The following is a 26,992-nucleotide window of genomic DNA, read 5'->3' as shown; positions in this document are numbered from 1 at the left end:
GGCTGATTTTAACTGAAAGTTAAGAGGAGTATGATTGCAATGATGACAAATGCAGTGGTTGAGAGGCCCCCGCGATAGAAAGCAAACAAACCCCAGAAATTTGCGGAGGAAATGGATGATTCATGACTTTGTCGTTGTTGTTGTAGGAGCCCAGCCCAAGAGTTCACCATCTTTATCTCCTTCATCCCAGTTTCCCTACAGTCCTCTTGGACCTGAGCAACACAACAGGCACAGTGACTGCTTCATCCAGTAAGTATGCACAGGTGTAGGGAAAAACACACACATACACACACACACACAGGTCCAAGTAGATCAGGCATACCCAACCTGTGGCCCTCCAGATATTTTGGCTTACAACTCCCATGATCCCTAGCTAACAGGACCAGGGGTCAGGGATGATGGGAATTGTAGTCCTAAACACCTGGAGGGCCAAAGATTGGGGACTTAATACATTCCCAATTTATGGTGGGTAATGGTGGTTCTGCTGTCTTGCTTTCTAGCTTGCTCATGGGGCTTAAGTTAAAAATTGTTCCGTGTATGCCTACAACTTGGCTGATAGTCTAATAATAATAATAATTTATTATTTCTACCCCACCCATCTGGGTGGCTCCAGCCACTCTGAGAAAAGTGGGTTGCGTAATTTCCCCCTGTCATCTAAAGCAGGGTGAGGCACCTCAGGCACTAGGGCTGAATGCAGCCCTCCAGACCTCTCGGTCTGACCCTTGCAACTCTCCCTAGAGCTATACCCCTTTCCCAAGCCACACCTTCTCTCTCTTGGCCACACCCCACACCAGCCCTGTGCCACACTCTCAGGGAGTGCTTTTGCCTGGATGGAATATGTCCTCTTGCTTGCCTAGGTGGAGGATGGTGGGGTGCGTGTGTGTAAACCTCTGGTTTTTGTGTGGCAGAAAACAGCCTGTTGTATAAAGATAAAAGTCCTATCTATTGCTCCACTTTTGCCCCTGGTCCACCTGCCACTGATATGCGGCTGGTTTTCTAATTTTTATATTGCACTTGTAACTTGCCACTTGTAACTGTGTTCGCTGGAGCCAGAAATGCTGGTCGCGGCTGCAACCTTCATATCAGGTTCTGCAGAGACATTTGTATTCATTGCAGAGCTCCACACCACAGAGCAGTGTGATTGGATTTTTTTCTATAAGTAGAAGCCAAGCCCCTGCACAGTTAGAAATAGACAGTGGAAGTTAGCCTGGTCATCTGATCTGAATGCAGTTAATTGCTTAATTTGTGAGCACAGCCCCGTGTTTCCTTTTCCCTTTGCATCTGCCAGTTGGAATCAATGATCTTCAAAAAGACGCATTTTATATCACCGTGACCACAAGCCCCACCTCTGAGCACCAGCCAGGGTTTCTGTCGGTCAGTAAACTCCGCCTGAGGTGGGCCCTGATGACGCAGAGCCGAGAGGTACCCCTGAAGGAGAGTGACCCCAAAATCAACCGCGGGGAATTGAGACGGTTTCTCTCCAGGATCAAATTTACTGATTTTGCTCACAAGGTGAGATGATTTGAAGAGGTCTTGGTAAAGATGTGCACGTCAGAGGGAGGAGAATTGAAAGGGCTGCCCTTTTGCAAAGAAAGCGAATAGCGATGTCTGATGGGCCTGCTGCTTCTTTCCGAAATGAAATGATTCCCACAACTGATTCTTTTTCCCCTGGTTGCACAAATCACAGCTAGATTCAAGGCTACATATGAGGCTAATGTTGGTGACTGATGCCAAACCCTGATGTAGGGAGATGCTGGGCACACTTTTCCCTTGCATGGGGGCCCCCCATGCAGATTCTGAGTCAGTAAGCCTTTGTGGGCTCCCTCCAGCCTGAGTCAGCTTTTTGCAAAGTGAGAGGAGGTCCTGTCCTCCTTCCCTCCCCCTGACACACTGTTGCTGTTCTCATTGATTTGACTGTGCCTCACTTAAAGCCTAAGGCCCTGCAGAAACCTGCAGGCAGCCTCACTGTGCCTGACACCCACCCATTTTCTCCCTCTCTCCCCAGTTCTAGCCATTTGCTTCCTCGGGCTTTCTGAGCAACGTGACAAAACCGTGGGCCTCGATATCAGCAGGCCAAGGTGGTTAGCCAGACTTCGTGATGCATTCAGTGCGTTAAGGAAGGAGCCTGAAAGACTAGCTGCTACTCACCCTTGTGAATGGACACCTAGTGCTGGGAGGCTGGACTGGTGGTGACCCTCTGGCATCCTGACTTGATGGAATGCTGCTTGACCTGTTTGTTGCTGCTCCCTGCCTACATATTTCCTTCCGGGTAGATTGAACATACAAATTTATGCAGAGACACTAGAGTGTGTGTTTGTGTATATATATGTGTGTGTGTATATATATTTATATATTGTATTTTTAATTTATGAAGTGTTTCAGGAAGCTCCTACTTTATCTTAAATGCATAGCAACGTACTCTGCATAGTGTGGCCTTGGCTCATAACTTTCCTCCTTTGGGTTTTTTCGGTTCTTCCTTCTCTTTTGTTTTAGGACTGGGCAAAGATGACCCATGGCTCTCAAAGATGGAGTTCAGCTCCCATCAGCTCCAGCCAGGGATGTTAGGAGCTGTAGTCCAACAAGATCTGGAGGGTGTTGGGTTATGGTCATTCCTGTGTCCCGTTCAGATCTTCCTCTCTCCACCCCACATCTCCCAAACCTAAGAGGCATTGTGCCCTTTAGTGCTGAACGATGCATACACTCCTACCTTCGGTCAGAGCCAGGCTGGGTTTGGTGCTGTTTAACTAAAAGTCTGTGTCCCATTCTCAAATCTCCCCTTTTCTGAACCATGCTAGGATCACCTGTTCGAGGGTCTACCATAGTTTTCGTATAACCAAAAGATAACAAAGCTTCCATTGCAGTGCTCGTGTAGATTGTCTGTAGTGGCACACAAGCAATGCCTGAAACATTCCATGGGCTTGCAATGTCCCATACTTACTGCAACCCTACTAAGTGTTGCCTCTTTTCAAGAAGGGTTCCAATATCTGCACAAAGATGTACGATTAGCATTGAGCTCTGCCTCTGGCAAAAACAGGCCAGCAGGTGTTGTGACCATGTCACTAGGAATACCCAGTTATGACGTTTGTTTAGAAGCTATTGTTGGCTAGAGTATACATAGAGCATCCTATGGGAGCATCTCTTACCTAGCAGAGGGATGTATGTAATATACATTCCCCACCCTATGGAACAGGAGTTTGTTTAGATAGGCTTATCTTTACTTTGTCAACTGAATTGTGTCCAAAACTAAATTTTCTCCTGAATATGTTTAGTCTGCCCAGTGTTCTGATTGCAGGAGGACCTCGGGCTGTGTTGTTATAGGCAGCTCTGTGATTCATTGTTGTATATGGGAAAACCAACTATGTTCCTGGAGCAATGCACAAAAGCTCTGAAACAGCTTCTTCATTAACACTCCCTTCCCTGTGTTAAAGTTGTCTAAGATATTCCTCTTTTCTAGCCGGGAATAAAAGCCTGTTCAGCTGTTCAGATTTCCTCTTTTTGCCTGTTGGCAAAAATGGTTTGTTTTACATGGCACAAGACTCCTTCACTCTTTCAGCCATGTCTCATAATTCAGCTATTTTCTTTAGCCATGAAATTAATTAGATCAGGAGCAGTCTGCAATCTGATGTACTCGACTATTGCTCTGCTGACAGCTTTTGCACTGGAAGATGCAGCTGCAAATAGGAGCAAGTCAGAGTGAGCAAGTTTTCACATCCTTGTTGTAAAGTTTCTCTTCCCTCCACTATATTTTCCCAATGATTAAACCGCTGATGCTGGATCGGGACTAGCGCTGTGGTAGCAGTGAGGGAGAAGCCACTCTTGTTGGCTCCACACAAATTACAACCTGTACATAGCCATATTGCATCTCTTGTAAATGTCTCCTCTTCATTAGCTTTCATCATGCTACCAATCCTTGAGGCAGGGCCTCATTCCACCTTTCCCCTTTTAATCCCTGAGCTTTTGAAGAGTTTGTATAAGTAGAATAGGGGTCTTGAGTCTATACTTTTCTAAATACTAGCACAACGCATAGCACTTGTCTTCCCCCTGCTCTCTCCTAGGCGTGGCCCTTGCTTAGAAATAAAGGCATACAGATTGATTCTAGAGTTTCCTCAGTAGGTAGAACTCCCATGCTCCTCAGCCCTAGCTGGCAAATGTTGCAACATCACTACTTGAAATAGTACATGCCCTCCATTGCGTCCTTTAATGCATCCACTTGGTTTGTATTGCTTGGTGACACTGGGCCCTCCATAATGTGAATTCCCCCCCCCCTCCACGTCTTGTGTGCACTTTAAATAACAATCTTGTCTGTATATTATTTGAACTGTGAACCATGACGGGATAAATAAAGATCATGTACAGCACATTTCTGGTGTGTGACTTGCTTTGCCTAGCTTCTTTGAGTGAATTGAAGGGGACTCTGGGAAGAGAGTGAATTTCATAGAAATTGTAAACAAGCAAAGAATCATTCATTGTGGAGGACCTGCTCATTCAGAAGTTCCAGGGTTTTTATTAAACAGGAATTTGATTTATTATGATCCAAATGTTGGCCAGCGCTGCCATGTTTCAACAGATCAAATTAGTCAGAGTGGACCTCGCTGAATCTAAGGCAGGGATGCCAATGCCTTCTTCATACACCTGCATTTGGCATCGAGGTTTACCACCCTGCAATATTTCCCTCCAGAAAAGTGATTTACAATCCCAAATAAGCAAGGAAATTCGATTGTGCTGTTTAATTAGCAAACCAGGTCCTGGGCACATTGCAGTTTCCTTTGCATCAGGGTTAGATGCCGTCACTCTCTTCTGTGGTTCGACATCTCCAGGTAACACTTCCTGCTGTGCAACAGTGTTGAGCTTCAGTGCCCAGCACCTCCTCAGGACCAAGCTGGATGTGGTGGTACTCCTGTTGTTAGCTCTTGCGTGCCTGCTGTGTTCTATTTTTAAAGTGGCGAGGATACTTGGAGGAGGGGGACAAGGGAGGTCCAGATGCTAATTGTAGCATGGTGGGTGGCTTTTGCTGCTGCCACCGTGACACTCTAAATTCACATGCCTGCTATTTGCAGTGGGAGGAAGGCTTCCATTGGGACCAACAAGAGCTATCCTCCCCGTTGCAAATAGCAAGCATTAAGCCCCCCTGATTTGGAGTGAGACTGTGACCAGAGCAAAGGCTTCAAGCACCCTTCCCCTACATCGTGGACCCCATTTGATCCCCCTCCATGGCTATTCGTGTATTTTAAAACCCAGTCCCAATGTAAAGGCCTGAGTAACATCCCATTTCCTATCTGGCTCATAGTGGCAGAGCACAGACAGACGGGCCCAGTCTCAGTCTCTGGCACCCCCAGGTACCTTTGGGAAATACCCTTATTTGAAACCCTGGGGAGCTGCTGCCAGCCAGTGTGTGCAGACAGCGCTGAGCAGGATTGAAAGAGGCAGGTTCCTATGGTCAGATGCATCCATGTCAGTGGCTGCCTAACTCCCACCCACATTGAATTCCCCAGCAGAGCAAATGAAAAGAAGTGAGAACCTCGAGGGGAGGAGGCTAAAGCTTGGTTTAGAGCTCTCTCTCTCTTTTGACTGTCCCACCAAGCCCTCTCTCTCTCCCCATCCTAACAGGGATCCTCCCCACCAGATTTCCCCAGGACCTCATTCATCTCTAGGTCGGGCTCCCTCTGCAGCACCTTCTGCTGCAGCTCCGAGTAGAAGTCGACTCCTTCGGAGACGGAGTGGAGCGGCTTTTCTCGGTGCAGGTAGAAGCCGCCCAGTGGCTCTCGCTGTTGGTACTGAGGCGGGAAGAAGCACTGGTGGTGCTGGGACTGGTCTACCATGAGGCTCCCGTCGCAGGCTTTCTGGTGGTTGCGCTTGAACTCCAGCACGGTTTTGGTGTATGTGTTCAGGGTGGTGACGGCAGAGGCCATGCAGCAAGTAAAGGAGGCCCAGGCCATACTGAAAAAGAGAAACAGACAGGAGAAACAGGGGGAGAAGAAGGGTCTTATTTGTGTCTTTTCTTCCGATAGTTAACAATGGCGGATGGATAATGTTACAGGATGTGCACTGCTTGGAAGCGAAGCAGTGTGACCACCCCAAGAAGCTTGCAGGTGTAAGCGGGCTCACGTGTGACTTCCCCAACAGCATCATGAGCACAAATTACCATGAATGTGCAATAAAAAGGACATGGATGGGTCTATATTAAGTCAAACCAATAGTCCATCTGGCTCTGGTGGTGCTCCATCAGGACCCTGAGCAGACATCATACCCAGCCTTCTACCCGAGATCATTTAGCTCATGACCTACAGCTCTGCAGATGCTATTGCACGACACCTTCTATAATTCTTGGGCATGCTGACTGTGGCTGCTGGGAGCTGGAATCCAAGAACATGTGAAGGCCACAAATTCACCATCCCTGACTTAAGCTGAAGTTGGTGGGGATCAAACCATGAGCTGTCTGCAAGTGCTGTGCTGTGGAATTACGGTCCCTCTTCTCAAACTTGATCTGCCCTTCAATACAGCAATCAAAGGACCACTTCGTTTGATGACAGCGCATATATTTTACAGAGTACTGCATACTGTACTTGCCTCACAGCTAGGACCAATTCTAATTCATATGAATTACCCCTTAGTTGCAGGACGCGGGTGGCGCTGTGGTCTAAACCAGTGTTTTTCAACCTTTTTTGGGCAAAGGCACACTTGTTTCATGAAAAAAATCACGAGGCACACCACCATTAGAAAATGTTAAAAAATTTAACTCTGTGCCTATATTGACTATATATAAAGTAATTCTCTTGAATAGGAATCAAATAAACACAAAGAAAGTATTTTATAATTACTTTATTATGAAATAGTAAGTAAACAGAAATATGAAAAATTATAAAATACTTTATTTTTAAATCTTTCGAATTTTTCAATTTTCCCCACGGCACACCAGGCAACATCTCGCGGCACACTAGTGTGCCGCGGAACAGTGGTTGAAAAACACTGGTCTAAACCACTGAGCCTAGGGCTTGCCGATCAGAAGGTCGGCGGTTCGAATCCCCGTGACAGGGTGAGCTCCCGTTGCTCGGTCCCAGCTCCTGCCAACCTAGCAGTTCAAAAGCACACCACAGTGCAAGTAGATAAATAGGTACCACTCCGGCAGGAAGGTAAACACCGTTTCCATGCGCTGCTCTGGTTCGCCAGAAGTGGCGTAGTCATGCTGGCCACATGACCCGGAACCTGTATGCCGGCTCCCTTGGCCAACAAAGCGAGATGAGCACCGCAACCCCAGAGTCGTCCACGACTGGACCTAACAGGGGTTCCTTTCCCTTAACCTTTACCCCTTAGTTACCCATGTTCAAGAAATTAATTCACAGCATTTACAAAAACCCCACCCCACCAAATCCTTCTGGGGTGATTTAAATACCCTCTGGAGAACCATCTCTTGCTTGCAAGGCCCAGTTCTGGGTTGTCCGCCTTTGTGAGGCTTCTCTGTTTACTGGCATTGTACTGATGACTTGTCCCTCGCCCTGGCTGCATACAAAAGTCCTGGTTTATTTTTTGTTGCACTTGTCTTACACTATTGCCCCTCCAGGCAGCAACATGTGGTAGCATTGGGGAAACATCTCAGAAGAAACTAAAGGAGAATAAATTCACCCACCGCTAATGCATTATTGGGTCAAGAACATGTTGCAGAAGACACCTGCAATAAAACAGCAGTCTGGAGGGGCCCGTAAAAGTAGCTTTCTATGTTATTGGGTTGTTACTCTTATTTTGATTATGTATTTTGTGGTTTTATATTTTGATTTTATTCTGTGAACTGCCCTGAGACCTGTGAGTATAGGGCAGTGTATAAAATCAATCAATCAATCAATCAATCAATCAAGTGTTAAGTGTTTTGATTTGTTTTTAAGAAAAGTGGCAAACATATTTTAGTAAATGAATATTGCACATACTAGAAGGCCCAACCATAGTCCCATGAGTGCGGTCTCCAGTCCTCTGGCCCCAGGTTAACAGTTGCCTGGAAAACTTGGCTGTACATCATGTGAGCCACCATCCCCAGTAGGCCTATAGAGAAAGGAAAGAAGGTCATCCACCCAAAGCCACAATTCAGATGGTACAAGAAACATTTGCTTGATGTTCTTAGGAAATTCTTCTCTGATGGGATTAACATAATTCTAGCCTCTAATGCCCCTCGGTTCTCAGTCTCTCCCCTCTTATTTCCATTTTCTGTTGCATTTTTCTCCATCCTTTCATTTGTGGGGAAGGTTGTAGCTCAGAAATAGAGCATCTCCTTTACATCTGGGAATGTGCACCATCATAAACTCTGAAGAGCCGCTTCCTGCCAGTGTAGACCACGGATAAGGAACCTGTGGCCATCCAGATATTTGTTGGACTCAGACTTCCATCAGCCACCAACCAGTGTGGCTAATGGTCAGGGAAGTTGAGAGTTCTGGCCCAACAACATCTAGAGGGCCACAGGTCCCCTATCCATGGTGTAGATCATATTGAGCTAGATGGATAAATAATCTGAGTTGAAATAAAGCAGCTTCTCACATCTCATTTCCCTTCACGCTCCCAGCTGCTTTTGCCCTGCTTTTGCTATGCTCTTAATGAATCCCCCCAGTTCCTCATCCATGCCAAAGTGGGAGAGGCACTCACCTGACAAGACAGAGGAGACAGCAGCAAAGGCATTGAGCTTCAGCCCACAAACTGGGTTCCCTGTGTACAACATCTCCACCAGCAGGAGGATGAAACTAATGAGCAGCAAGCTTATGTAAATCATCTCTGATCCAAGCGACAACCAGAGGATACCTATTGTGTGCAACCAGAAAAGACAAATCAGTCAGAGATACAGGCTGGCAGTGCTGAAGTCTGCTCTTTTCCTCTTACGCTGGAAGGCAGCCAAACCAGTAAGGTAAACATGGCGGATAGACGGCATTTATGAGTTGGTAGGTTGCAAGACGTGCAGGTAGGATGATCACCTAAACAGATAATATGCATTGCCCCATAAATAAGACACAGATTTGTATTCAATTTGTGTTTGCTACTCTATTTGTATAGATGCGCATTGAGAAACAGTGACCACAATTTGAAGAGAAATAACATACACCTCACCGTGGAAGGAAGACTGTGACCAAGTGATTTGTGCACCCACTCAGTCTCCTGCCTATGTGTTAACTGGTGGTGGACAACTCGTCTTATAATTCTTTACCTTTAAACCAGGTAGGCCTTCAGATAACAGGGCTTCTTCAAATAAAGGACCATCCTTTGGGGTGCCTCAGGGTTCTGTCCTCTCCCCCATGCTTTTTAACATCTACATGTAGCCGCTGGGGGAGATCATCAGGGGGTTTGGGCTGGGTGTTCATCAGTATGCGGATGATACCCAGCTCTACCTCTCTTTCAAATCAGAACCAGTGAAGGTGGTGAAGGTTCTGTGTGTCTGGAGGTGGTTGGAGGATGGATGGCGGCAATCAGATTGATGTTGAACCCAGACAAGACAGAAGTAATGTTTTGGGGGGACAGGAGGCAGGCATGTATGGAGGACTCCCTGGCCCTGAATGGGGTAACTGTGCCCCTGAAGGACCAGGTGCGCAGCTTGGGAGTCATTTTGGACTCACAGCTGTCCGTGGAGGTGCAGGTCAATTCTGTGTCCAGGGCAGCTGTTTATCAGCTCCATCTGGTACGCAGGCTGAGACCCTACCTGCCCTGGCAGGTGGCAGCTAGACTGGTGACCGGGAGTGGCTACCGAGACCACGTAACACCGGTCTTGTAAGACCTACATTGGCTCCCAGTATGTTTCCGATCACAATTCAAAGTGTTGGTGCTGACCTTAAAAGCCCTAAATGGCCTTGGTCCAATATTCCTGAAGGAGCGTCTCCACCCCCATCGTTCTGCCTGGACACTGAGGTCCAGTGCCGAGGGCCTTCTGGCGGTTCCCTTACTGTGAGAAGCCAAGTTACAGGGAGCCAGGCAGAGGGCCTTCTCGGTAGTGGCACCCACCCTATGGAACGCCCTCCCACCAGATGTCAAAGAGAAAAACAACTACCAGAGTTTTAGAAGACATCTAAGGGCAGCCCTGTTTAGGGAAGCTTTTAATGTTTAATAGACTATTGTATTTTAATATTCTGTTGGAAGCCGCCCAGAGTGGCTGGGGAAACCCAGCCAGATGGGCGGGGTATAAATAAATTATTATTATTATTATTATTATTATTATTATTATTATTATTATTATTATTTATCCTCTACACCCAGGGACCCAGTAGTAAACCCAGGGATCCTGTGCACAGGCCTGCTCTATTTATTTAGCAGCCAGACATTCACAACACTCTAATGAAAGACCAATGGCTCATAAATAACAGCCCTGAAATGGAACTCCACGCAAGCCATTAGATGGCACCCAGACCAACAACACAGGTAATTGGAAAGAGCAGGATCTGGAAACCTAGTCAGGAGGAGCGAAAGCCAAATTATAAGAGGAAATTAGGAGTACAGAGGCTTGAAGAGAAGGGAGCACACAAGACCTCAGGACCTTAAACATGGAGGAGTTAGAGTAGTGCACCATTTCTATCAGCTAATTGCCATACCTTTTAAGCTACATGAAGCTTGTTTGAGCCTTTGGATAGGCATGGAAGGGAAGGCCTGTATTAGCAATATGGTGATATGGATCATAATAGTACTGAAAATAAGTTCAAATAAATATCACAGAGGCCTGCTGATCAGAGTATGACCAACACCCACCTGCTTAATAAAGAACTCTGGGGTTTTGGGCAGGTTTCAACTTATAGTGGGTTGCATCCAGAAAAAAACCTCATTAAATTCAATGGAATGTTAGTCATGATTAACTGTGTTGTGGATTTCAGTGGGATTTAAATTCAATTAACTTTTGACTCATGTCTAATTAATTTATTATTATTATTATTATTATTATTATTATTATTATTATTATAGACTGCTCCATGCTAGACACTGAGCATCTACTCAGGCTTTCTCAGATGTTCAAACATGTTGCTTAACCATGTTTTCATTGCTATTTTAGTTACCAAACCCAAATAAATCCATGTTATTTTTACGGGCACTTTTGTTAAAACTGGAGAAATGAGAAACCAGAAAAAGAAGCTAGAAGTCTCTGCATCAAAAGTCATAAAACAGAAGCATGTCATGAGACAGAAGTGCTTTGCCAAAAAGTAACAAATGGCAAATATCCAGATACAGCTGTTCTTGATCATGGGATCATGCCCATTCTAAAGGTTGCGCTGGTCCAAACCAGTCTGGGGTGGGACTTATTCCTACCTCTCTCTGCTGGAGGTGAAAGCTCAATGAAACTGCGACATTTCTCATCTGAAAAGAAAACAGAATGGTAAAGTTATCCCAGGAGCTGCAGGAAGGAGAAGTCAGCTCTTAAATCAAGATTATAGTGTTAACATTGTTCAATGTTTTTGATTGCTTCTTGGCTATGTTCTTCTATGTTCTAAGAGTAAACGGATGACTGCCATTGGCTGTCTCTCCAATTCTCAGCCCTATGCTGTGAGGTAGGCAGGAGAGGGGAATAGTATCCATTTGAAATGCAAGAACCATGTCCAGTTTAGAATACTGATCAGAATGTATGCCAGGATTGGATGTGGCTGTGGCTAATGGTTTTGTTTATTTTTGCTTGAGGGCCACATTCAACCTTAGTCAATCTTCGAGGATTCATGACTGATTGTCCATCCCCCACATACTTACAAATACACACACACACACACACACACAGAGAGAGAGAGAGAGAGAGAGAGAGAGAGAGAGAGAGAGAGAGAGCGAGCTCTACTTCCCTAGTTAATCCTTGCAATCAATTGACTTTTTCATTCAAAATCTCTCTCTCTCTCTCCACTCAAATGTCCACCCACCCCTATGTGTTCACATTAAATTTTGTTCTTTTTGATGCTGGCTGAATTTGTTCAAGTCTTGGGCCTGTTTTGGGGGCCAGAGCAGCCTTGAGAACTGGGGCTTAGATCCATGGTAGTTCACTGGATGTCATCTGAGATATGTGCAGTAAAGTCCAATCCTATGCATGTTTGTTTAGGAATAAGTCTAAGATCTATAGACTCATTTCCTTAAGTGTGCACAGGATTGCAGTTTCTTCTCAAGGTTTCTTCTGAAGATAAGGCATTACTGTAAGAACAGAATTCAGGATAAGATAGGCCTTTGGCCCGATTCTGTGGAACAGTTCTTACAGACCCTCCAAGTGTCCCTATTTTCCAGGGATGGTCCTGAATTTATAGAAGCCATCCTGGGTTCTGATTTGATCCTGGAATTTCCCAATTTTACTTAGGACATCCCTAATTTCATTGGAGAAATGTTTGAGGGTATGGAGTTATGGAGATAAGTAACTATATAACCTTCAGAAGGCAGCTGAAGTTTTTTTAAATGTTTAAAGTTTGATTATGTTTTTATATACGTTGGAAGCCACCCAGGGTAACCCAGTCAAATGGGCAGGGTATTTATTTATTTATTTATTTATTTATTTATTATTAAATAGGATGTCCCTGTTTTCACTGGAGAAATGTTGGAGGGTATGTTCTTATGTTCACAACATACATCACCTGTTCAATAGATCTGGAAATACACAGAAACAAACTAACACCGAAAGCAAATCTGGGCATCGGTCAGTTAGTTCTTTTAAATGTGAGTAAATTTAAGAATTCTCATTTCTACTAAAGCAAATTCCAGGAAGTAAAAAATTAAGGGATTAAGATGGATTTAAAATGGCCAAGTGGTAGCCTTGCACATGTAGTGTCAACAATTGCCAAGTCTATCTGTGGTTTTATATCAGGCTATAAACAAGTGTCCAACCTGTGCGTCCTTTGCTGCAAAGTCCTTCTTAACTATATTGGTTCTCAGGCTTCTGGTTCTGCAGATTGTATTCCCCAGATATAGGTTTGCCTTTTGAAAGTTATTTTGTCCTCTCCAGCTGAACACTATTTTGTAGGTTTTCTTCTCCACCCCCGCTGCCTGCAAAACTAATCTCTCCAGGTCCCTTTGTATCATTTTACCCAGCTTTTTGGTGTTCAGAATGCCTCCCCATTTTGTGACAGCTGCGCATTTCATTGAGACTCTGTGTACTACTTCATGGGCAAGTGAATAAAATTGACCCTGCTTACTCATACCTTGTTCCTGAATGCATTATGGGAGTGTAAAATGTTTATTTCAGTAGAGCTTGCTTCCTGAAGAGCATGATTATTTGACATCGGGATTTTATGGGGCTGGTTCTCCTCCCAGGATGTCACAAAAACCTCACAATGAGGGAGGAAAGCTAAGTGCTCTAGAGGTAGCTGTTTGGGTCCCATGTTAGCTGGATGACAAAAATGGGAATTGAACTAAAACCATATTAAATTGGCCCTCTTCTTATTACAGTGGTACATCGGGTTACATACGCTTCAGGTTACATACACTTCAGGTTACAGACTCCGCTAACCCAGAAATATTACCTCAGGTTAAGAACTTTGCTTCAGGATGAGAACAGAAATCGTGTGGCGGCGGCGCAGCGGCGACAGCGGGAGGCCCCATTAGCTAAACTGGTACCTCAGGTTAAGAACAGTTTCAGGTTAAGAACGTACCTCCGGAACGAATTAAGTACTTAACCTGAGGTACCACTGTATAAGAAAAGGATTGATGAACTGAGCAGGAACCATTCAGATCCCACAGTCAGCACAATGCAACAGATTCCCCCATCTTCATAGTTAATTTTGAGAAGAAATATTTTTTCTAGTATAATGCTGTAGTTCCTAAATTGAGTTTGGTGCAAGTTCCCATGCAGACCTTTGTTGCTGCAGTGGCTAACCTGTGGTCCTCTAGATGTTGTTGAACTGCATTTCCCAACATCCCTGACCGTTGGCCATGCTGGCTGGGGCTGATGGGAGTTGAAGTCCAACAACATCTGGAAGGTCAGAGGTCAGCCCACCCCTGCTGCACTGAAAAGCTGGCAGCCATACTCATTTCCTTGCACCGCTCAGAGACTGAGGTGGTGTGCAACAATATTATGAAAGGAAGAAGTCCTCATTCCCAGCTTCACCCTTTGACTGACTGCCTCAGTGGGAAAGCCAAGGCAGAAATTCCTTCTCTATTGGCTTGGCTGGGACAAATTGCCATTTGGCTCCTCCATTTCCAGAACAATTTCTCCCAGAGCCATCCCACCTGGTCGTTATGTAACTTCATTATGCAACAGTATGAAAGAGTCAGTACCTTTTGTGTTATGTCTCTTGTGTTATGATAAAATGTCAATCTCCTTAAGTGCTTCGGCAGAAAGGCAGTACATGGAAGTGAATGAATGAAGAGGCAGACTAGAGAGATTACCTGAGCCTTCGATGTTCTCCTCGCAGGAAAGCCACATGCCTGTGTGGAAGTACCGGAAGGCAAAGCGATCATCCCCGGTCTCCCAGCTATAGTGTACCACATCTTGGGAGGGTGCAGAGGAATTGCTGGCCCCTCCGTCAGGAGGCATGGGGGCACCGATGCACTTGGTGTTCTTAGTCTTCCCGCACAAAGGCTTGGGGACTTTCTGTGTCCCCACACACCAGTAACTGCCCAGCAGGGCTGTGGTGGAAAGGCTGAGAGCCAGCAGGTTCAGGACCACTGCCAGAACAGCCCGACGCCAAGGGAGGATCTTCAAAAGCTTCATCTGCAAGAGACAAGCAAGATAGTTCCCTCAATTCCAGGGATTTATGAATCATAAGGAAATAAAGGAATATCTGGGAAAAACATTTCAGCTCTGATGCTTCAGGCATTGCAAACTACATTCAGCAATATAAAGTGTTGGTGCTGACCTTTAAAGCCCTAAACGGCCTCGGTCCTGTATACCTGAAGGAGCGTCTCCACCCCCATCGTTCAGCCCGGACACTGAGATCCAGCACCGAGGGCCTTCTGGCAGTTCCCTCATTGCGAGAAGTGAGGTTACAGGGAACCAGACAGAGGGCTTTCTCAGTAGCGGTGCCTGCCCTGTGGAACGCCCACCCTTCAGATGTGAAGGAAATAAGCAGCTATCTTATCTTTAAAAGACATCTGAAGACAGCCCTGTTTAGGGAAGTTTTTAATATTTAATGCTGTATTGTTTTTAATACTAGATTGGGAGCCGCCCAGAGTGTTTAATGGACAGTACAATATAATGGAGAGCATTCGCGGAAGAAAACCTGTCACATGCACCAGCAATGGGGAATCTATAGTCTACCAGAAATTGATGGGCTACGCCTCATGTTGTCCCTGAGCATTGGCCATGTTGGCCACGGCTGATGGGAGTCCAGCAACATTTACAGGACTACATGCTCCCATTGCTGACATACATGGGTGGAAAGCTGAGGGCCCAGAAATACGCTGCCTTTAAGTGTAACCGACAAACCAACAAATGTAAACAATAAACAAGCCTCTCTCTTTTTAGCTACATATTGTCATGGACCAGCCTGGGCCCCATGATTTTAAATCTCTTAAATAGGGCTATGTTTAAAACTTGTCATTGAGGTTTTCATACCTTTTTTGTAAACCTGAGGAAGCGTTTCAGCCCTGCTCTTGAGTTTGTTTGATATCACTTAAAATCATTTAAGGTTTATGATTTCTTTATTTCCTTCTGAGGAAACTGATTAGTTCAGTGAAACAAGATTTGTAGCCGGCATCTCGTAAAGTCTTTGTTTAATTCTAGGTTAACTTTTCCTTAAATTTTTTTATTTTTGTTATTTAATTCAATTCTATAGTCGATTACTTCTCGTTTCAGGGATTTTCACAGCAATTCTTTTGTTTTGTGTAATTTCTTGGTTCCATGACTGTCTTTTTTTCACTGGGCCCCATGATTTGGCATACACAGAAGGCATGGAAGAGGGTGCCAGTAAAGGCAGGGGACGGAGGGACACTTCAGGGGAGGGGGAGGAGACTGGCACTGAGGGCAAGCTTCACCCGGGTGAGGCTTGCTCGGGGGGAAGTGACTGCAAGGGTGAAGAGTGCCCTATGCCGAGTTGCCAGGATGAGGCGGATATAGGAGACCTCGAAGGGGGCAGCAGCAGCAGCAGCAGCAGGGACTGGGGAGTGAGCAGGGGACCAGAGGGGCCTGATCCAACCAAGAAGGGAGTCCAAACGCCCCCCCCCCTTCTCTCCACTGTCGCTGTCAAATTGAGCTCATAGGCGGGGAAGGAGGGGAAAACAATGCTGTTTGCCTAGATGAGGAAGCGAATGGCTGTGTTCATGTAGTCAGCAGCCTGGAGAGAAGGTGGAGAGATTCCTGAGGAAACGCTCACAGCCTTGCCTGGCCAGGCTAAGACAGGGCTGTCGCTGCCCCTGTAGCCGATTCAGATTGGAACCTGTCCTAATTGTAGTGCCCTATTTAAGGAAAGGAGAGGCAAGCCTCAAGGGTCAACACAACACTCTACAGCGTAGGCACATAGAGGAGGAGTATTGTGAAGACTAAGGGGGTGATGTAGGGCATTGGAGAGCAGAGGATGGAGTGACCCACTGGGTGAAGGTTCAGCAGAGACGGCTGGGGCCAGGTGCAGAGTGAGAGGAAGCAAGGGCCCTGCGGAACAAAGCACCACTAAGAGCAGCCAGATCGAGGCCAGGTGCGCGCTATGTGTGTGTGTGTAAGTAACTATCTTGGACTTGGCACTGGACCACCCCATCTCAAGCCTGCACCAACAGCGACACTTATACAGTGGTACCTCGGGTTACAGACACTTCAGGTTACAGACTCTGCTAACACAGAAATAGTACCTTGGGTTAAGAACTTTGCTTCAGGATGAGAACAAAAATTGTGCAGCGGCAGCAGGAGGCCCCATTAGCTAAAGTGGTACCTCAGGTTAAAAACAGAGCTCCAGAACGAATTAAGTTCTTAACCCGAGGTACCACTGTACAGTTCACACCTTCTTGCCCTATCTAAATGGATAATAAACTTCCTTGTTCTGTATGATAACAGGGATGGTCTCTTCATGCAATTAACATTCCATTCTTTCAATTGCACCATCAGGTTTTGAACAGACAGGCAAAGCCCATGCATGCACTTGGAGCAGGCTCCCCACCGCATTACCTTTGCTGAACACAATTTGCAACATCTGAACCAAGCAGGACCATTTCAGATCACACCACAACAGGCAGAGCCACCTCCACCCAAGGTACATACTCATTCTACAGGTTTTCAGTATTCGTTAACTTTTCAGCCCTTCACCCTAAAGTCTGGTTGCCACCTTTATGCATCAGTTTATGATTTTTTTAAAAAACCCTCATGAAAAATTGTCAGCATATTAGTGTGCATATCTAATAAATACATTTTGTCAGCACTATTTTCTAATTCAATGCAGTTTTACATGTTGCTTTCATCAAGGGATGCATTTGTATCCAATTCCCCCCCTAATACATACATTTGTGTGTGTGTTTGTTGCTGGAAAACTACATTGCAACATTCACAGAAGTGTGGATTTCAAAAGGAAGCCACATTTTGGTTTCTTGATTGTTTCAGGAATTGCAAAGTAGGTGGGATCTGTATGCCTAGTCAGTCTTCACTCATGTGCTTCATTCAAATAAAGGCCTGGCCCCTGAGAATGCTTCAAATAGAGGGTGCCCTGGATAAAGTAGGACACATGGCCACTCTAGATTACTTCCGCCACTTGCAGAATGCTTCCCCTCCACTGCAACAGCTTTATAACATGTCAAAGCATCATCAACATTATATTTCTTACCCATCCTTCACTCTAAGTTTCTAGAGTGGGTTGCAATAATTATAGCAGCTTGCAACGTATGACAGAGACAATTACCTTTCTGAAGGCTTTTCCAGTTGCTGCGGTTTAATGTGCAAGCTGCACTGAATGTCAGGTTCTGGGATTGCCTTGAATTCTGCACATCTTCCAGCTAGGTTTGCAGATGTCAAACTCATCCTGACCCCCTTACACCTCTTCCTCCTCCTTTACCCACCCACCCTCCAAAAAAAATCTCAGACGCCCCCTCCCTTCAGACTCCTCAGTGATTATTAAATGCTGTCCATCCAGTCAGCAGCTGTTTTGCGGGAAATGGGCATTTTATAATCCACAATGCAATCACAGCACAGCTGTTCCGGGAGATTACAGAGAGAAAGATTGGTATTGCAGGCTGGGATTAAGCATAAGAGGTGACCTCCATTCACTGCAGGAGGAAATCTTTCAGGGAAAACAGAGCTGGAGTCATTCATGACCAGTGGCAATTAAACTGGCAACAGTTCAGAATGAGTTGGTGGGCCTCAGCTCAGGTGTAAAAGGCCCGTGGCACAAAATCTGGGGCAGCCACTGATGCTTCTCCATGACTTCAGCCTTACCAAGAGAGGCAAGGGGTGCATGTGGTCAGGAAAGATAAACTGATTTTTCATATTGGTATTGTTTCATACGTGATGCAAATATATCTATGTCTCTTCAGTCATATGCCTGAATATGCAAATGCTGAAAATGCTGAAAATCTGTTGTACGGGGAAAGTCAGCAGGGGGCTTCTGCAAGTAGAGCTCTCCCAGTGATCAGGGTAAAACAGGGTCCACAATCTCACAGATGTGTATACTTACATTTCAGCAAAAGTGAGTTGAAACCCCATGCAGACCTTCTCTAGGACTAAGGGAGGTGCACTGCGTGCAAGGACATTGGAGGTGAGGTTTGCACACCTGCAGTGGCGTAGCATGGGGGGTGCAGGGGGGGCTGGCCGCACCGGGCGCAACATCTGGGGGTTAGGGTTAGGGGGTCCAAATCCACGGGTTAGGGGGTCCAAATCCACGGGTTAGGGGGCACAAATTACTTGCCTTGCCCTGAGTGCTGACAACCCACGCTACTCCACTGCACACCTGTCCCCATCCATACTTCTACCATTCATGTGTTCAGGTGTTCTGGATCAGACATCCCTACGCTGTTCAGGTGCAAGAGAAGATAGGACTCCTGCCCAGAGCTGTGCTGAAGAGCTTGCACAAGCCACTCCTGCTGAAATCCCCTTTTCTTATACACAATTTTTTAAAGTGCAGGAGGCCTCTCTTCTTTTGCACCTGGCTACCTTAGATCCGTGTCATGTGAATGGGGGGGGGGGAGAATGAACATATTCCAAGGACTGGAAATTTGGCACTGTTGCTACTTTAAACTTTCTGATAGCATTTCATTTTAATTCAAAATTTCCAACATGAGGCTTGGAGCGAGAGCACGGGGACCAGAGAGCACACAGCTGCACAAATTGCCAGGTGTGCAATTTAGTTTTTGTTGGATTACACAGGATTAGGAAGTCCTTGAGGTAGGCATCATCCCTTACATAACTATCTAACTGGAGTAGGGAGTGTTTTTAAAATTGGTGTACTCAGTGGAGGACTGATTAATTTAGTGTCCCCCTGGGGAATCAGAGCAGCTTATTGGCTTCTGGCACTGCAGCCGCACCACTAGAGTAAGGCTGAGGGATTCACAGTGTCTGAAATTTTACCCTAACCCTGAACTAGTTCTCTTGAGGCTACTTTAACTCTAGATAATATAGACACGGGGGTTGAGTATTCTATTTGCTTTGATGGTTTTCCTGTCTCTTACCCACATGTGCACAGATCCTCCTTCTCCACACTTATCTAACACTTGCCAGCACCCTCAGCAGAATGACCTGAATGTGTAGGCTGTTGCATAAACAAACTCTCAGATGCACAAAGTCTCTACATTTCCAGTGGACCCTGGACCTAGTGGTATGGGAGAACACAGGAAAATGCCTGTTGGATCAGACCAAAAGCCCATCTAGGATAGCGTTCAGTCCTCACAGTGGCCAACCAGATGGGGAACTGCACACTACATTTTTCTGCACTTTGATTTTAACTCTGCAGAGATTTATAAAACTGATATCTAGGGAAAGGAATACAAAGCAAACAGTGGCAGTTATTTATCCCAACAGTAGGTGGCACTCCTTCCTTATAATTCTTTCTGAGGGGTGGAATCCCATTTGCTCCAGTTTTTGAAAATCTCCTACCACTGGAAGGGTAAAAGACTCTTTCCTCCTTTTAATTATTGATTTTTAAAAGCAATGTTTAAAAACATTTGCATTTCTTTTTTCTCTGAATGCATTTAACCTCCTTCTCCTCCCTCTGTGACTATGGAATATTTGTGATACCACCCTAGAATTTTTATATAATCAAACCAATTATCTTGAAAATACCTGCTGCATCATCTCCCTGCTTTTGCTGTGTCCATCCACCTAGAATTGGGCTTTCACAATATACTTGTTTTGAGAGACAAAGCCCAAATCCCTTATTCTTTATTGTGCCCATATCTCGCTGCTCCCAATTCTCTTCCTAGTATCATCTTCTGCCACTTTCCACTATCTAAGGTGATCCTTTGACATATTAGCATGATGATTTCGAATATGAAAACAATGCGCCATTCATCCCTTTTCCATAGATAAGCATATCTACAAGGGATATATCTTATTTTGGAGGGTGGGAGGGAGGACAAGCAGGCAACTGCTGTACTAACATTTGGTATCCAAGCATATATATTTAAGGTCATGGTTAAGTTAGGCTCAGCATCCCTTATGCATGATGATCCCAACACTTGATTCCTACAAATGCTGGTAGGATCTTCCTGTACTCACTATCAAATGAGGCAGATAAATATTTGCCCTGGGGTTAGTCAATTATATGAGGGAAAGTAATGATGAAATAAAGTTCAGCGTTTCAGCACTGTCTCTTTGCACTGTTCACATTACCGTGATGCTACATATGCCTATTCAGGTCAAGTCTCAATGGGTGATACTTAATGACACCGAGTCAATGTTAGTCATAAGAACATAAGGAGAGACATGCAGGATCAGGCCAAGAGCCCATCTGTTCCAGGATCCCATTCTCACAATGGCCAAACAGATGCCCCATGGCAAGCCCACAGGCAGGACCCAAGTGGTCTCCCCCGGTAGAGATGAGATGTGCTGAATCGGCAGCCCTGCCCTCCCAGTTCAAAGGGCAACACCCCACCTGTGACTCTCAAAGATGGCACAGCTCTTCATAGCTCCTCATGGGGGGCACAGGAGGTTTCTTCCAGTGGTGCTTCAATGACGAGTTCTTGGTAGCAGCCCTGGAAAGAGATGGGGGACTTCATCACAAACTGGAACACCAAGACAGGACAAGGCACAGAGAAATGCAGAGAGAGAGAGAGAATCAGCCATACCCAGGCAGCTCATCCGATGAGGGGCTGGTTACATCCAACCCTACAGCTTCTCTTTTTTGCCCACTTGAGTTTTAAAAATTCCCAGGAGATGGTCCTTTTCACTCCTTGGCTTCTGCAAAGGAAGTATCCTTCCCAGGGCAATAGCACCGAGACTGCTAGACCTCTCAAAGCTGGAGACAGACTCAAATGACAGTGTTTTTTTGTTTTGTCTTTTTGCTTGAGCCCTAAGTAATTCCACTCAGATTGTAACCTTTATTTAGCTCTTTAACCCTTCCTTAGCAGCAGTATACGTGGGATGCGCATTTTTAGCTGGTAACTACATTTGATGGGGAGACGTGATTGGCTTTCACAAATCCCCTACTATGAAAGGCATCAAACCCCTCCGGAGATTTTAAAAATAGGAAATGACTTAATACTGGGTATTAGAAAGCTCCGGAATCAGAGCTTATTATCCAAAGAGGGGTGTTTGTCACAATTCCTCCTCCCCAAGCCTTGTGGCGTGGCCGCCATTCATTGCAATGGCAACAGATGCGCAAAAAATGCTCAGCCTTGTGTTCTGCCACAAAGATCCAAAGTCTTGTGGGTCCCCCAGCAGCTGTGTCTTGTCTACTCTTAGTAAAGTAGACTCCAGAGTTCATTCAAATGAATGAGAAAGAACAACAGAGAGCGTGAGAGAGATAGTTTTCTAAAAGAAAAGAAAAAGCCGGGGGGGGGGGGGGGAGAGAGAATATCATGGAGTTGCTGTGTGTGTGTGTGTGTGTGTGTATGAATCCTATACATTGGGGGGGGGGGAGGCATTCCAATGCTCAAAAAATGCCAGTTACATAAATATGAAGATCAGATAGAGCCACAATAGGACTTTTTGGTCCTGCATCATGTGAAATTGTAAGCTTAGAAGTGGAATGTGAGCACCCGTTACCCATTTCTCTCTGTCTGTCTTAACAAAGCCTCAAATTTCTGAGGGTCCTGACCAAATGTCTCATTTCCGTCATGGGTTGATTATTTCCAAATTTGTTCATTCATTCTGAATTATGTCACAGAAGTGGCGGGATTTCCACTATTGCAAAAGGTGCTGGGTCCTAATCTAGAAGCGCTCCTCAAAGAAAGTCTTGCCAGCCTCAGTTATGTCACTTGAATGGATGTTTAGCCCAGGGATAAGGAACTTGGTCTTATCTTGGTAATCCTTACAACAACACCGTAAAGCAAGTTACCGTAGTTTTACTGATCAATACGAATCAATAAGGTAAAAGGTAAAGAACCTCTGGATGGTTAAGTCCAGTCAAAGGTGACTATGGGGTGCGGCACTCATCTCGCTTTAGGCCGAGAGAGTTGGCGTTTGTCCGCAGACAGCTTTCCGGGTCGTGTGGCCAGCAGGACTAAACTGCTTCTGGCGCAAAAGGGCACAGTGACAGACTAATCAATATGAGCATCCTCACACAGCAGGTGGTGAGTGGACTGAGGCTGAGGGGAGATTTGAACCAGGGATTTCTCAAGCTCATGCTATTAAGCCTTAATTGCCAATTATGCAGTCTCTTTCTGGAGAAAACTGGGAACATTGGAAAGATGTTCTCTGTCCAGCCCAAAGGGGACTTTGATTTATTCAGTGGAAAGGCGGGGGGGGGGGGGGGAGCGGAATTACGTAAGTTTACAATAAGTACCTAGAGACTGGATAGTACACAAGCCACTACTATGCTAACAGGGGGGAAATATACATATCTGGAAAATGCTTTCTTTTTTTAGTAAAAGAGATCGGGGGAGGGAAACAGAGACGTATGGTCACTCAATGAAGCATTAAAAAAAGAGTTTGGTGCTGATTGTCCGTATTGTCTACACTGATCTGCAGTGGGTCTTTAGGGTTTCAGTTGGGGGAGGGTCTCTCCCACCTCTTCCTGGAGATGCCAGGGATAAAATCTGGAACCTTCTTCATGCGAATCAGATGCTCTGCCACTAACCTATGACCCGTTTCCCTGAAGACAACACAATGTGTCAGGAATTAAGGAATTGGGAGATGGCAGTGGTTACTTAGCTGTGAGGGATAGACACATATAATATAAACTGGGCAAACTGTTAAGCTAGATACATATCTATCACAGAAGAAGAAGTTTCTAGGACAGACAGACATACAGTGGGGTACCTATACGGGGAATTGTGTGATATAATTGTTGCAGAGTTGTAAAAACAAGTCAAGCAATTGTGTTGGGGGTCATTGGTATTCAGACAGTTGTTTTCCTATGTGTGGAAAACAGGAATGCCCAGCCCATAATTTAATCACATTGTGCCAGTGGGTGTGGTAGTGGTTGCTATAGCAACAGTTTGTACTGTGTAATTCCTCTTCCTCTGGCTTTAGGCAATGAGGAGTGTCTGGCTGGGGCTGGATATTACTCGTGAGGTCTGTTTCCCACAAACAAAACCGTTTTCCCGCACAGAGATAATTTCTAGGAAGGGAACAATGCACTTATTTCACCAGCATTACATGTGAGTTGCGGATGACGAAGTCCTCATCCTGACTTGGCCAGTCCATGGCACTTTCACTCAGCCAGCCTCCAATCCCTGGCAGAGGTGCTGTGGGGAGATCAAAAGAGGGAAAACTCCAGAGCCTTGTGCCAGGACAAAAGGTCCCAAGGAATCCTGGAAAATATGATTTTCCTAAGGATGCCCTTGGGAAATGGCATCTTCGAAGGGGTTTTGGGGAGGGAGATAGTTCTCCCTGCAGTTGTAGTTCTGCAGCTGCTGGTCTGGCCAGTCAGTGGGGTTTAAAGAGAGCAGGTTAGGGACCAGGGGCCATGTGAGTGAAAGGGAGAGGATTTGGGGTGTTACAGGGGGATGAACCAAGCTTTGGCCTGCAAATCAGGCACCCTGCTTCCCAGTTTGGTGAGAAGTAGCTCGGCTTATTTCTCCAGCAAAGCTGATGTGAGCTACAGGGGCTTCCTCATCGCTATCCACATATTCAAGGCTCCTCTTTTGCAGAAAGCCGACGCCTGTACTCTTGAGCATGTGTAAGCTGCTGTAGGTGGCATCAAAAATATGCTTGTTTCCCATGGAAATCATGTGCATGAATCACAGGGTATGAATCACACTTGGGTTTACATGCTTTCGCTCTGTGCAAGCAAGGATTGGAGCAGCCAAGCCAACTCTTTGGACCAAGCCCTCTTCCTGAACCTTTGACAGCAATATGAGCTGGTCAAAGTACTGTGTCCCTAGCTTCACCTTCGGCATTCAACTTCTCATTAAAGGCACAAGAGCAGGGCAGGGCATTTTCTTCTATTATCAGTTGGCAAACTTACCCAAAACACCCTCTGATTCTCCCCACATGGGAGGGACCGCTTTGGGACTTTGGGGATTAGGATTGACTGGGTGGTGCAAAGCTCTGACTGGCCGGAGAACAGGAGATTGACAGAAAGATCTGCAGAGCTCCTCTGACTTCAAAGAGAAGTATAAAAATGTGTGGGGCATAGGAAAGTGTGAGATCTTGAGATTTCGAGGTTTGTTTAAATAAAATAAAATAAAATAAAATAAAATAAAATAAAATAAAATAAAATAAAATAAAATAAAATAAAATAAAATAAAATAAAATAAAATAAAATAAAATAAAATAAAATAAAATAAAATAAAATAAAATAAAATAAAATAAAATAAAATAAAATAAAATAAATAAAATAAAATAAATAAATGCATGCTTGATATTTTCATTGGGAAGGCAGTACCTAAGTAGCCCTAGTGGACTGCTTGCCACCCTATTCCTGACAAGCATTTTTAAAAAATCAGATTATCTGGGTTTGATTTGTGGTGGTTTGTCCAAAGCAGAGAAGATCAAAAGAACAAAAAAGCAGAGTGACTTCGGGTTGTCCAAGGCAGCTTCCAACAATATAAAGCACAGTAAAACATAAAACATTAAAAACTTCTCTATACAGGGCTGCATTCTGGAGACAAGAGCTAGCAACCTGATGGACAGCATGGAGTAAAACTGTACCACTGTTCCGCATCAGTCCAAACCCAAAGCAGGGGGCAGCTCTGAGATGAATATTTCCTGTGGCCTGACAGGGCAGGGAATGGAGGACGAATCTTAAGGTGAGGATCTCTGCTGCCCCCTACAGTGCTGCTAAGAAATGCATCCCAATAAAAATTCCTTTCTGGAGAAAAGAGTAAGATTAAGCAATTGGACCCTGCCGTTGGTGACCGGGGCTTGTTTTTGTCAGCCAGCGATGGTATGAAGAAAAGAGGAAGGGAGGAGCACCTCTGAATGAACATGCAGAAATCTGAGGAGCGGGAGGGTGCGGTTGACAAACAGAAACATTACACAGAATTGAGATGCTGTGCATGTAGCTACTGTGCTCAAAAGAAACCAGAAAGTCATGTTGAAATGTCGCAGTCATCTGCATCAAGAATTTGCTTGCAAGTTGCTGCTTTAATGAGGCTGCTCCTAGCTTGGGGATGAACAAGAGGAATGAGATGTCCAGCAATGCCATAAGAATGTTACAGTTGTGACAAGGAATAAAGATATTGCTAAGTCACAGCAAACTTTGACACATCATGATGCAATATAAATATAAAAGGAAGGGAATGTACACACTAAGACTGGCCTTGTTCCATGTGAGTTTCATAGGAGGAAGGTTCATTTGGGTTGAGCAAATATTTGAAATATTTCCCCCTCCTTTCTCAAAACCAGGATGTCTATAAAAAGCACAGCTTAGAAATGTGAGATGCTATTCCATTCAAATAAGGTGCTAATTAGAGGTGTATTGTTCCAATCTCATCAGTGATCTCATACAATCTCATTAGCACAGGGTCTGAATTGAGGGACGAATCTGTGGTATATTCAATCATTTACATGAGACCTCCAAATTAATTTTCCAGAGGCTTCTTGGCCAAACAGAATGAAACCTTTACTCAAGTAGTAGGTATTTTCTTTTGCAATGGAATAAGGTTTTTGAGCATTAATAAAACAATGTGGCAAGCTGTTTTAAGTTTGTACAGAAGCCTCGTCCATTTTGAGCAGTACACAAAATCAAATCACTCTGAGTGCTAAAACAGGAAGCAATAAAATGGACATAATTCTGTGTTAATGTTTAAAAACAAAGCTTGATCTTCTACTCAATTCCTAGGGGAGGCAGTAAGCTCTGGAGCCAAGTGAGAATTCCCAGGTAAGATCCTCCCTCTATTGTGTGGGCAGGTAATCCCTCCCCTACCTGGCCTGGTCTCCGTGGCAACGCTTCCCCCAGGTGGGATTGGACAACTGACTGAGGTAGGCGGGGACCTCCAGGTATCCCACCTGAGGGAAGGCAAAGCCAAGCCTATGCTGATGGGGCCGCTCCAGATCTAGGGCTGCGCGCGTCCATGCAAAGGGCACCCCCCCCCCCGTTTTAAGTGGGGAGCGGTCATTATAGCATGCACCTGTGGGCAGTGACAGTATGTGAAGTCTGGGAATATTCACAAACATTCTAGCTTCTGAGGGGAATGAAGCTCACTATAGCAACTCTCTAAATTGAAAGGACAATTGACCAGAAAGGAAACTTCATACAGACTTAGGGACAACAGGAGCAAAGTATGATAAACTCAGGAAATATGAATAGGCTTGTTATTACCTTTCATTCTCCCAAGGAAACAAAAAATCTCACTCAGGAAAGTGGGGGCGGGGAGAAGAGGAAATGATGGACCTCTATATAGTGAGGGATAGGGAGGAAATCTGATTCAGTTCACATTTAAAGGCAAACCTTTCTAATTAACAATATCCAAAACAATATGCAAACAGAAACACAACCATTCTTTGAAATCCATGCTTCTCCAAATTCTGAGGTGCTGTTCTCCAGCCAAGTAAAATATGCACTTACTAGTGTAAAGTATGCATAAAATGCATATATCTGCAACAATAACACAAAAATGCATCACATTA

At 45.0% G+C, this 26,992-nt stretch overlaps 2 protein-coding genes across 6 annotated transcripts in view; one reads left to right on the top strand and one right to left on the bottom strand.

The window, feature by feature from the left end:
* The window catches only part of FAM234B (family with sequence similarity 234 member B), a 29,331-nt gene extending 24,971 nt beyond the window's left edge, over positions 1–4,360 (top strand). The window contains exons 11-13 of the mRNA XM_083698676.1: positions 147–249; positions 1,289–1,512; positions 2,006–4,360. Coding sequence (XP_083554802.1) covers positions 147–249; positions 1,289–1,512; positions 2,006–2,011 — 333 coding nt within the window. The 3' untranslated portion in view covers positions 2,012–4,360. The remainder of the gene's footprint in view (positions 1–146; positions 250–1,288; positions 1,513–2,005) is intronic.
* Positions 4,361–4,481: 121 nt separating this feature from the next.
* Positions 4,482–26,992, bottom strand: part of GSG1 (germ cell associated 1) — a 108,343-nt gene continuing 85,832 nt past the window's right edge. For 4 of the 5 annotated variants that reach the window (XM_083698760.1, XM_083698762.1, XM_083698761.1 and 1 more), the window contains 6 exons: positions 20,910–21,009; positions 14,296–14,620; positions 11,257–11,304; positions 8,626–8,778; positions 7,920–8,031; positions 4,482–5,937 (listed from right to left, as the gene is read on the bottom strand). In XM_083698760.1, the coding sequence (XP_083554886.1) occupies positions 5,601–5,937; positions 7,920–8,031; positions 8,626–8,778; positions 11,257–11,304; positions 14,296–14,620 (975 nt within the window). In that variant the 5' untranslated portion in view covers positions 20,910–21,009 and the 3' untranslated portion in view covers positions 4,482–5,600. Of the gene's footprint in view, positions 5,938–7,919; positions 8,032–8,625; positions 8,779–11,256; positions 11,305–14,295; positions 14,621–20,909; positions 21,010–21,102; positions 21,264–26,992 lie in introns of those variants that run through there. The other variant, XM_083698763.1, reaches the window with a different exon arrangement.

This window comes from Podarcis gaigeae (assembly GCF_964106915.1).
Source record: "Podarcis gaigeae genome assembly, chromosome: 10".
Taxonomy (NCBI): domain Eukaryota; kingdom Metazoa; phylum Chordata; class Lepidosauria; order Squamata; family Lacertidae; genus Podarcis; species Podarcis gaigeae.
Note: the sequence above shows the minus strand (reverse complement) of the source record. Positions and strands in the feature narration are given on the sequence as shown.